Below are 12,119 nucleotides of genomic sequence, written 5' to 3' on the forward strand. Positions count from 1 at the left end.
ATGCCCTTGCCAGAGGCCGGCCAAGCCCTCGTCCGGCCCAGATCTGGCGAGGGCTTGCATGCCCTCGCTTTGACTAATGGGGGCGTCGATGCCCTCACCCAGAAACAAAAGAAAAAGGTAAGAAAAAGGGAAAAATTATAAAAAAAAATTCAAAAAAGACTAAAATATTATTTAAAAAAATGTTTGTGTCAGCGTCAATCGTGCCATGTAGAACGGCCGACATTAATGTTAGCGATTTTCTAGCCTAATGGAGTCAATTGGCAAAATAGAAAAATGTTTAAGACTCAATGGCACAATTAAATTGTTTCGACTAAATTAGCGAATGTGCAATAAATTTATGACTTTTTTGATAATTTTTTTTATTTAAAAAGTGACAAGATACACTTCCTCATCAATAGCTCCTGTGGTTTCTTTTAATAAAGAGGTGCTAGCATAACAATCACCGATACTATTGAAAGTAACGATGGTATGTGGGCCACCAGTTGTAATGGAAGGAAGACAAATTTTTATCTTCACGCTAACGTAACGCCGGTTGTCTTTTCTATGAAGTGCATATTGAGACCTAACAATAATAACGGTGATTGTTAATTAAGTACTTGCCTTTAATAAACAGTAGGGGGGATAATAAACATTGCGGGGCATCGGCCTAATCTTTTTCTTCACGTAAGCTCGATCTATCACCCTGTTTACATCAACGCCAAAGTATACATGTTGTGATCCTAGAAGCATTCGTGTGAAGAAAAATTCAAAAAAATTGTCCAAAAATTTATCAATCTATTACACTTTTGCTAATTCACTCCTAAACCTTTTAATTTTACCAGTCGAATTCAAAACTTTTTCAAGTTTTTTCAATTGAGTCCATCCGAATAAATTTGGTTATAAATTACTTACGTAGATGCCGGCCATCATACATGACATGGTTGCTGTTGTCTTGGACAACTTTTAATAATACTTTAATATTTTTTGAATATTTTAGTTTTTGCCTTTTCTTTGTCATTTTACAATTGTGGCCTGCGATGGTTGTTGGCCGGATGGATTCAATTGGCAAAAAGTGAAAATATTTAGCATTCAATTGACAAAATTAAAAAATTTAGAATTAAATAGGCAAAAGTGCAAAACTGTTACCACGCTACAGCACTGCCATAAACAAACATAACAATGCTACAACGAATTCTGTTCTTTCGCGCATCGAATCTAGTCGTTAAATTCAACCTCCTCCTCGAGGTCCTCTCTTCCCACGGGGCAATTCATCCTTTTGCCATGAGTTCATCTACATGAGCGTGCGAATTTATGAAGTGCTCGTATCATTTGCAGCGAAGGGCTCGTATCATTTGCATTTCAATCGACTTTTACGTTTAAATGCTAAAACCTTTCGCTTCTTCTCCACGTGTTATTGCCGTGCAACGTGACGTGTGGATGAAAATCTTCTGGTGGGTGGCACGATAGACGAGTTTTACTAATAGGCCGAATGAGAGATCCAAATATTTCACACGACTATCAAAGAAATTAATCTCGTTCGACCAATTTGAACAGAAGAAATAAGTGAAATCCATTTTGGGTGGGTGAAGAATGAATATGCTGTAGTTACAATCAAAAGCATGATTACGGGGGAAAATTACCCAAAAAAAACTCCTAAACCTATTTATTTGTACCAATTCAATTCTAAAACTTTTATTTTGCCTAATTTAATCGTAAATCTTTAAACGATTTGTCAATTTAGTCCTTTCGACTAATTTTGATCGAAAATCTCTTATGTGGATACCGATAGTACAGTGCAGGATGACCAGCCCTAAAATTTGTATAATAGATATTATTAACAAGGATCATCTCTACAAGACTACCTCATTGCAGTGGCGAGACTAAAATAAATATTTCTTTAAGATTATTTCGTGAGGAATTGAGGGCTAAATATTATGTACGTTATTAGATGTAATTGGGGCTTGGAAAACACTAAGAGTGTTTGAGTGACTCGAGTCTAGTTTGTAATCTCCGTGTATTGTTTGATCTACAGTAAAATTCATTGCTGCTCTCTTCGTGGACGTAGGTCTCTACGATCGAACCACATATATCTGGTGTCCGATTTATTTTCTTGTTCTGTCTATTTATTGATCGATCGCTTGGTTCCATGTAACAAGGACCAAACTAGCAAAATTTACGACTGAATTGGTATCCTTACAATATATATAACTGATTGGATAACTTTCCCCCATATTTAGTAAATGCCTATGAGTAAACACCTAGTATACATAGTAGCGCTCAAATTAATATGTTCATCGAATTAATCCTTTCTTTGATGGCTCGGGATATTTTGGCTATTCCTATAACAACCGTTGCTTCGGAGTCGACTTTCAGCACATCTGGTCACGTGCTTGATAGCTTTCGAAGTTCTTTGACACCTAGAGTGGCAGAAGCTTTAATTTGCACTCAAGATTGGTTGCAAGTGGTTAACAATCCAATTAATGTTGAACAGTGCATCATGAATGCAGAAAAGTTTGAGTGTGGTAAGTCATTGATATATATTTTGTATCTTGTTATTTTTTTCATATACGTAATGTGCGAATGCTTTATTTAATATCTTATTTTTGCTAGATGTGGAGGATGCTCACTTGAAGCTTATCGGGATATCATCTACAAGCTGAAGTGAAAGGAATATATATATGGTGAGATTTTAAGACTTATAATGTACTTTTTTTTGTTTTTGTAGTATGGTCCTACATTGGAATGGCCCATACATCTGTCACTTCTCTATGTATTCACATTTTTTTTTTTTGCTATAGGATCTTTTTATAGTTGGGCTTGGCTAGATTATTTTTTGTAAACGGATATTTTTCTTGTCGTGCTCCTATTCTTTGCGGACAGGTAGTCACATGCAGGCAAGGAAGGAAAGAAACTTAGCAACTAGTGAGGCAAAGTAGGAAGGTCAATGAAGTGCAATAATCAAGCTGATCATCGTGGCCGAAAGTAAAGCTTCATCGACCTTAAACATGTCTTAACTACTGTAGTTCAGCCTCCATCAGTTAGTTGGAGGAATCATGCCATAATCTTGATATTCTTTTCCGGTTTCCATTATGTAAATCTGGTGAACTTCGTGCCACCTAGTGTTTCTCTCTTCTATACTTTTTATTTGTTTGTGATTGATTGAGGTTTTTGTTTTCCATGTTCATAATGACTTGTGAAAAATGGCTTTCTTTTTGCATTTCCTGTATTAGGCTAACTATGTTGTACTACCTATACTTACTTCAATATTTTCATCTTCTTTTATTGTGCCAAAACGACATGTAGTAACGCAGTTACATTGTTTTCAAGATCCTTCATATTTTTCCATTTAGAAGTCTTACTTCTAGAGCATTAACGTGATGTCATTTTCCATAGCAAGATGATGATATTCCAACTTGTTTTTTTTATTCAACCGGGGATATAGATTGTAAATTAACATGCAATTGAAGCATATTGTATTTAAAAAGTTAGATCTTAATAAGTAGCTAATACTAGCAGTCCCACTGGGCTGGGACCAGACTCGACCACCGGTCCGTGGTCCTGAAAATTTGGGGACCGGGACTATCGGTCGGTTTTTTTATTTTTTTGGTCGAAAAGTAAATTATTCTTGTTAGTGAAGTCCATTTTGAGAGAATGAATACGCTGTAGTTGGGTAAATATCCAGGCACATTTAAAACTGAATCGGCATAATTACAATAAATTAAGTATTTTGTGGATAATTTCCTCCAAACTGAGCGGCCCTACATTTGCATTTTCCGTATGATTGAAAAAAAAATGTAGGCCGTGGAAAGTGATATCCTTTTCTTTGTCTGGCACAAAGTCGACTTACTCGAAGTCCTTTCTTTGACTTTGGTTGCCTGTTGAACGCAGCATTTGACCCGCAGTTCAACGAGTCTCATCTTTGGCCTATTTACATGTTCAGACCTGTTGCTTTTGGGTAAGAAATCTGGGAAATTTTTTTTAAGTCTTTACTGCTGATTCCAAAATGACCCACGCTGCCCCGAGCCACATCACATGTTAGATTTCATGTCCATGTTGAAACTGAAATTCAGATTAAGAATTCTGAGATGGGTCTGATGAAATTGTGTGCTGTTAAACACGACCCGATTTTTGCCACAAATTCTGCACAACTTGTGCGTATTAGATGCTTGTAAGAAGAAAAAAGCAAGATGTCCCAAGCGAGAAGAATGAAATCTTTTATTGAAGTCGAGTCGATCTTGTTTGCTGACGGGCTTTAACTATGAACTCTCTAGTTTCTATTGAGTCGTTTGTTTCTCCAAGTCGTAACTCTATTAGGCCGGATTGCTTCACACTTCTATAACTCGACAGAGAATTCAATAAATGTAGAAATCGAGTATGCACCATTGAATTTGACGAGATTCACATAGAATCGACCTGGATTATCGCTTAACAGTGCATGGATTGTTTCATCATTGTTCGCATTCTGCATCAATCCCTATAAAATAATCGAGCCAAAAATGACAAGAAAGAAACAAGTTCCAATTAAATTAGAATAAGAACTTTTTTTTTTTTTTTTTTGGTAATCCGGGATCCGCCGGTCGTAATCGGGGCAACTCACCACCACCCAAAGGGCGGCGAAGACCCTTTCCGACGGCGACTATACCCGGAGGGAGGCTAGCCCCGCAGCCCACCAGCAAGGGCCCCCCACTTAAGTCCGAGAAACGCGTTGGGAGGGTTTTGAACCTTCGACCAGCTTACGCCTTAAGGCCAAAGAGCTCAAAGCTCACCAAACCCGCCATGCCCGTGGTGGGTTAGAATAAGAACTTTCGTATTCAGTACGTTCAAGAAGAGGCGTTATTGATCAGATGGACTCATCCCCAGTACGTTCAAGAAGAGGCAATAGGAAAAAAAAAAAAAGCACAAGAAGAACAAGAAGCAACCTCAAATGCATTCTCTTTTTCTCCTCCTTTTAATTATCTTCACGGTGACGAAATGTTGACCGACAAGTCCTCTCAACGTCATATGTTCAAGCACTCCATCCACCAGGCGAAATTTCCTAACAGCCCCCCAACTTTTGGTTCAGTCTCAACTTTATCCCAAAATTTTTTGGCTAAAAAAAAAATTATTCAACTTTAGGTCCAGTTCCAAATCTATCCGGAACCTTTTTTATCTCAGAAAAAACTCCAAACTTTAAGTCTAATCTCGAATCTACCCCTAACTTTTTTTTTTCTGTCCAAGAGGAAAATCACCAATTTTTGCGCTAGTATCAAATTTCTCCCCATTAGCCTTTTGTCCAAAGATCATTGTTAGTTGTCCCTGGATTTCATATCGTAGAACGGTTTCATTTTGGAGAATTTCAATAATTTTTATCGGAATGTATTTGTTATCCATGCAAAAATGCCGCGTCCGTCCGTACCTATCTCTTCATTAGTTTGCTAATGTGGATATTTTATCCAAGTGAAAATTCCACGTCAAGTTGGGCAAAAAAAAAAATCAAGGGGAGTTTTGGGATTGGATCTAATGTCCAATTTTTTTTTAGACAAAAAAAAAAGTTTGGGACAGAGTGGGACTAGACCTAAGTCGAAGGCTTTTTGAGACCAACAAAGATTGAGATGAAAATGGGATTAGATCTAAAGTCGGTTTTTTTTTTTAATGGAATTCGTCCCCTGACACTGTGACAAGTTCTCCATTTCACCCTTTTGAGTCCTATATAAAGAAGCATCTCTCCCGCATCGGAGGACACGCAGCATTACAAAAAGAAGAGAAAAGATGAAACTTTTGGTGCTTTGCGCTATCTCCCTCGTTCTTGCTCTTCATGCTGGTCTCGCAGCATCAGAAGAAGTTGGTGGGTGTCGGCCTGCAAAAGCGGACGGAAACTTACTTAGGCTTCAACTCTTGCTCAGTTTTAGGGAAAAATCCAGAAAAGGGTCTGATGTCCTCTTGTTTTTTTAAATTAAGGCCCTAAGTGAACTCTGTTACAAATAAAGATCCAAAGTGACATGGTCTGTTTCAATTAAGGGTCCGAAGTGGCCGCAGTATTTCAAAAAAAGTTTGGCCTAAAGGGCACTTTCGTCATTTCACATTTTAATTTTTTTTGTTAATTTTCCTCTCTTTTTTTTTCCTTTTTTTATTTATAATTAAAAAAAAAGAAAAAAAAAACCGCACAGGCGGGAGGGCTGCCCCTCACGCCTGTGTGGCCGCCGGCGCATTGCTTATGGGGGGTCGGCGAGGGCGGCGAAGGCCGGCGTCACTAGCCAAAAGCGAGGGTCACCGAGAGAGGGTCGGGCCCTCTCCCGGATCTGTGTGGGATTGGCGGCCCCCGCCCGGATCAGGGGCCACGGGTCGTCGCCCGGGACCGGGCAGGGGTCACCTAAGCAACGGCATGGCCTCGGGGCAGCAGTGGGTCGCGACTACGAAGGCTGAGGGTGGTGTCGAGTCTCGAAGAGGGCGGCCGCGGGGTCCTCCGGTGGCGCGACGGCTCAAGGTACTGGGTCGGGTGCAGATCCGAGCTTCTCGGGCTCGGATCTGGTGGCGAGAAAAAGGCGGGCCGGCGATTGAACAGATGGCTGGTGGCGCGAGGTGGAGTCGGTGGTTGAGTGGGTGGTTGGTGGCGGTGAGCAGAGAAGGAGATAGGGGTCGGACCTCACCGAGATCGTGGGTTCGTGGGTCTCTCGGCCTCGGGTGCAGGGGCTTGGAACGGTGGCAGCGGCGGCGAGAGGCTTAGACCGACGGTCGAGCGGCGCGGCTATAGGTGGGTTGAGGTGGACGGCTGGCTGGCATCTGTAGATGGAGGGGCGGTCGTGAGCAACAGAAGGAAGGAGAAGGAGAAGACGAAGACAGAGAGAGAAGAAAGAAAAGAAAGAGTAGGGGAGGGCCTGGTCGCATCAGGAAAGAGAGAGAGAGTGAAGGGAAAAAAAAGTGTAAAACAGATAAAAAAAAAATTTTAAAAAATCAAATAAATAAAAAGACGAAAATGCCATTTATGGTCACTTCAAGCCCTTATTTGAAACAATATTCACTTCAGGCCCTTATTTGAGAAAATGAGGGCACTTCGTGCTCTTATTTGAAACAGAGATCATTTGGGGCCCTTATTTGAGAAAACAAGAGGACTTCATGCTCTTTTTTGGATTTTTCCTCAGTTTTATGACTTGTGTAGCGTAATGCGGGTTTTAGTTACATTTGGTCTCTTTGATGTTTGCAGAGGACGCGAGCGAATTCAACTACGATCCGCGGAGCAAGAGCGGTCCGGCTAGGTGGGGAGACATCAGGGAGGAATGGAGGACGTGCAGCAACGGATCGATGCAGTCGCCAATCGATCTCACGAGCGAGAACGTTCAAGTGGTGGCCCATTTGGGAAGACTGAACAGGAGCTATGAAGCCTCCAATGCCACGCTTAAGAACAGGGGACATGACATCATGGTAGGACTAGGCTCACTGTCACCATGTTCCATTTCTGTTTTGAGTTTGATCAAAGAGCAAGAAAGGCTTCGAAGCCTTTTTTGATCTGCAACCATAAAATGTTAATGTTATGGTGACATTCTTCAAAAGACAAGTTTCATGGATGGGACCATGAGCATGGCTTGTTCTGTGAGTTTATGCAGTTGAGGTGGGAAGGAGTTGCAGGATCCATTTATGTGAACGGAACCCAGTATTTGCTGAAGCAATGCCATTGGCACTCGCCCTCCGAGCATGCCGTTAATGGCAGAAGGTGGTCTCTTCTCTTCTTTCTTCCACTAATTGGCCACTATTCCTTTACCAAGATCAAAGACACCCATGATCGCATAACTGAGAAAAGTACAAACTTTTTTCTCACTAACTCAATTCACAGGTTCGATCTTGAGCTACACATGGTTCACGAAAGCCCCAAAGGCGAAGCTGCTGTGGTAGGAGTCATGTACAAGTTGGGCCAACCCGATACTTTCCTGTCATCAGTAGGCTCGGGATCTTCTTGTTGTCGAATTCAGTACTTGGTTTCACGTTCAAACATAAAACAAACTCTTACCGTAATCTCTTAATATGTAGCTGACGAAATATATAGAATGGATCGCTGGTACGCATGAAGTCCAGAGAGCAGTCGGTATTGTGAACCCGAACCGCATAAAGATTGGATGCAAGTACTACAGATACGAGGGCTCTCTTACGGTGCCTCCCTGCACTGAAAATGTTACCTGGACCGTTGTTCAAGAGGTTTGCAGTTTCATTTTCTTTTACTTGAGATTTCGGTTCTTGGGGTGGAAATATTTAAACATATTCATAACATTTTCTTCTGTTTTGTTGTGTCATCAGGTGAGAACTGTTTCAAGAGAGCAAGTGAAGTTACTGCGTGAAGCTGTTCGCGACGTGAGTTTCTTCTGTCTTTATCTAACTTTCCAAATATAATCAACAAGGCTGAATTCTTGTGGAAGCAACGATTTATTTATTGCTTTTGCAGGACTCTGAATTCAACGCCAGGCCATTGCAACCCACGAACAGGCGGCCAGTGCAGCTATTTAGTCCAACCGACAGCAAATTAGAATGCGAGAATCCGTGATTTCGCTGTTTCCGCCCTCACTAGTGGACGATGCAGAGCTTCAGTGACAGCATGATGTAATTGACCAAGAATAAAATAGTTGCAGAAGTTGGTTAATGGATTCTTAATCATATATGAGAGTGACCGGAGATCTTGTTCCCCTAGCGGATGCTCATAGGTTTCTCGGTTTATCATTACCCCCAGTTACCATGATCCGGATTATCACTCTGATTTCATGACAGTTATATGCTCTAGAGACAAAAAAAGAACCTGTAGGCTTCTACTGCAATGATGGAGCGAGAAAGAGTTAATCAAGGATTAAAATTTGGTAGCATACTAAAGAAGATCCACACTAAATCACCGGTTATGTGTTCTCAATAGTTCTGATCGTAATACGGCATAAACAATTTAACTTCTACAAGGCAGGTTTAGACAAATAACCTGTACATGTACATAACCTTTGATAGACAGAACAGTGCAAGTACTTGAATGAAACATCAATGGAATCGCGAAACATCAGAAAACTAACTGCGTTTCGCGAAGAACAGAAATTGAACGTGGATATGGTGCTTAACTACTTAACCTTAGTCAAGTCTCTAATATTGTACTTTATCTCTCAATTGACAATTTATACAGCACTTACAGTTAAACTTACTAATGAATATATCGTCCTCGCAAGCACTTACAGCACCTGGACTTTAAGATCGGAGTATGCACGCTGTCTACGATCAGACCATCCTCACAAGCACTTTCATCACATCGTCCATGGACGGCCTATGCAGGGGGTCATCTTCCACACAAGCCTTGGCCAAATCTGCTAAACACAAGGCCTCAGCGAGCGAATAATCGTCCTTCAGACACAGATCCATGAAGCCCCTCAGTTGCTCGAAACACCTGCCTTCGTTCCCTCCCCCTGCTAAAAACCTGATGGACTCTTTCAACTGTTTGCCGTCGATGTCCTCTGGACCCAAAATCAGCTCTAGCAAGATCACTCCGAAAGCGAAAACATCCACTTTCTCAGAGACCGATCTGTGTAGCATGTGCTCCGGTGCGATCCATCCATTGAAACTTATCGAAGTGTCGCCATCGTTTCCTTTCGAGGAGGCAATAGGAGTAGTCGGGGCTATGTTCCCTAACTTCGCTCTCCAGTTGGACACGATGAAAATGTTCCTACTATTCACATTCATGTGAAGATAAGAAGCAAATATGCAGTGATGTAGATAATGAAGTCCTGTTGCAACGTCAAAAGCGATTTGGGTCCGGCGGTGCCAACGGAGAGTGTTTCCCTGCCAAGACAAGCAGTCCCTTAAGCTTCCATTGCTCAAGTACTCAAAGAGTAGGTATGACTGAGAATCATCACTTGTTTCGTCGTAACAGATGCCGAGCAAAGTCAAGATATTGATGTGGTTGATCTTGGAGTGCACGTCGATGACCTGATGGGTCTCTTTGAGGTTGCTTCCTTTGATCATCACTTCGACAGTATCAATCAACCCCTTGTAGACTCATCTGTCTATCCTGGTGTCTTCACTAAAATTCCTGGTCGCCTTCCTGAGCTCCACGATGCTGTATTGGTTCAATGAGTATTTGATCCCGATGAGAAGATCTGGGGACAAACAGGACGTCCCGGAGCTTCTACCCGTTTGGGGCGACCTTAGAGAGCTTAGCGTGGACAAATACGAGAACTGTGAGCTTCTTGTGTTGAAAGACTGCAATTTCTGGCCTTTCCATCTCTTCAAGGCTTTCAAGTACAGACCACAAGCAATCAACGCTACAAGTGCTAATGACAGGCCAACCACGGACCCTGCAATATACAAGTTCCTGAGTTGCCCACTATCTGTCGCATTCTCCACCGGAACCGTAGGAAGAAAACCTGGAGAGGGAGGCGGCGAATATGGTGATGTGAAAGGGAGAGACGGTTCTTTTGTTAAAGGGACAACAATCGTGGTGTTTGTATAAACTGTTGACCTGTAGTCTAGATGCTTAGCTGCCCAAATGTCACTAGCGAGAACGCCAAATTTCTGCGCAACTTAATGTTGTCTCCTTCCATAATGGCGTATGTCACCAGGGACTGTACTGTCCCATTGCTTAGGGAAAGATTACCAGGACAAGCGCATTTCAGGGGCACGACAAGCTCGGACCTGGCTTTCGTGGGTGGCGACCGATGGAGGTGGACAACGGCAGTGGTCGATGGTAGGGGATGGGAAGCGGTAGGCGGCGGTGGTAGCTGGAGGTAGAAGTCGGCAGAGACGGGCGTGGTCGAAAAGAGGATGAAAGCATAACGAAAAGAAGGTGTGATGAGAAGTATTTCTTGATTATTATTTTTGGTTCATAAAGTGCTTCTTGAATTGGGAAGTATTTTTTTTTTAAATTCTCAAATTAAGAAAAAACAACTTCAAAAATAAAAATTCACATCAGAAGTATAAATTTTACTAAATGAATTTCTGCTTCGAAAGTTATATTATCAAATGATTTTTACTTTAGAAGTACTTCTTGAGCAGAAATTTACCTTTACCTCGAGAAGTTACTGTTAAAATATGTCTTGAGTTTGAGCGCGAAAGCGAAAATCCGGATTTCGAAAATAAATATATCTTGATCGTGAAAGTTATCTTAAAGATTACGGATATTATTTCTGCAGTTGAAGATGCGATCAAGATTGGATAAAGTTTGTTTGAAATTTTTTGGGCTAATTCGGATGTGGAGTGAATTAGCAAAGTCCATATTGGACTTCGTATCTTGGAGTCTGACTTTAGTCAGAAAGCAAATTAACTTGTAGCAGAAGTCGGATAAGGAAAGCCAACATGCGCCAGCCAAGAAAAAGGAAAATAAAAAAAATAAAAAAAAGAATCTTGGACTTTGCACTTTCGTTGACCGAATTTTTGAGATATTGGATGTGGATTCTCTTCTGATTGAGGGGTCCAAGAAGTTAACAGTCTATATATAGTACGTTATTGGACATGTAGCGCGATGTTGCTTATATTTTATTTTTTGATTATCGATGTAGCGTTGTATAACTATGAACGTACATTCGAAAAAAAAAAAAGGAAATGTAATAATAATAATAATATATATATATATTTTTTTTGGCTTTTTAAGCTTCACGTTTAATCCCAAGAGTCGGGGGATGTTGAACGCACAAAGTCTTGAAGCGCCGGTTTATGATTGAGTGCTTGGCAAGGGTTTTCATCATGGGTTTTATTCGCAGAATTGTATCAAGAATACAAGTGTCAAAACCGATTAAACCTTGAGGTTAGATTTGTGTAATTCCTTTGCGAGATTGAGAGATTATTTCGTTAGGAATTTGGGGCTAAATACTGTGTGCGTTCTTGGATATAATTGGGGCTTGAGAAATACCGAGAGTGTTTGAGTAACTCGAGTTGGGTTTGTAATCTCCGTGTATCACTTGATCTATAGTGAAATTCATTCTTGCTCTCCCCGTAGACGTTGGTTTCTACGATCGAACCATGTATAATGTTCGATTTATTTTCTTGTTTTGTCTATTTATTGTTCGATCGCTTGATTCCGCGCAACAATTACTTTTTGGTCGGAGTGTCACTCATTCATCCTATTGCTAGGAAAGCAAGAAGGTAGATATTCCACACAACACCACCTTAACTCCGGCCGAAGTTGAAACCGACCTAGGGTGCGCATGATA

General features: G+C 41.1%; 1 protein-coding gene and 1 pseudogene across 1 annotated transcript; one reads left to right on the top strand and one right to left on the bottom strand.

Annotated features, from left to right (window-relative positions):
- On the top strand, positions 1–8,488 carry LOC115756443 (alpha carbonic anhydrase 7-like). Its single transcript, XM_048280770.1, has 10 exons — positions 1–117; positions 2,471–2,501; positions 3,868–3,934; positions 5,706–5,803; positions 7,160–7,377; positions 7,560–7,666; positions 7,787–7,889; positions 7,981–8,145; positions 8,245–8,298; positions 8,390–8,488. Exons 1-10 carry the CDS (start codon positions 1–3, stop codon positions 8,486–8,488), a joined length of 1,059 nt encoding a protein of 352 aa, XP_048136727.1.
- A 707-nt stretch (positions 8,489–9,195) lies between these two features.
- Positions 9,196–11,423, bottom strand: LOC125315557 (annotated as a pseudogene).
- Between the last annotated feature and the right edge of the window lie 696 nt (positions 11,424–12,119).

The sequence above is a fragment of the Rhodamnia argentea genome, chromosome 6, assembly GCF_020921035.1.
Source record: "Rhodamnia argentea isolate NSW1041297 chromosome 6, ASM2092103v1, whole genome shotgun sequence".
In the NCBI taxonomy this organism is placed as follows: domain Eukaryota; kingdom Viridiplantae; phylum Streptophyta; class Magnoliopsida; order Myrtales; family Myrtaceae; genus Rhodamnia; species Rhodamnia argentea.

Bases quoted from the DNA above. Each gene is read 5' to 3' on its own strand.
- LOC115756443 (XM_048280770.1), top strand. From the start codon at position 1: ATGCCCTTGCCAGAGGCCGGCCAAGCCCTCGTCCGGCCCAGATCTGGC. The intron at 3,935-5,705 runs GTAAGAAATCTG...GAGGACACGCAG, and splicing joins TTCAGACCTGTTGCTTTTGG to CATTACAAAAAGAAGAGAAA. The intron at 5,804-7,159 runs GTGGGTGTCGGC...TGATGTTTGCAG, and splicing joins CGCAGCATCAGAAGAAGTTG to AGGACGCGAGCGAATTCAAC.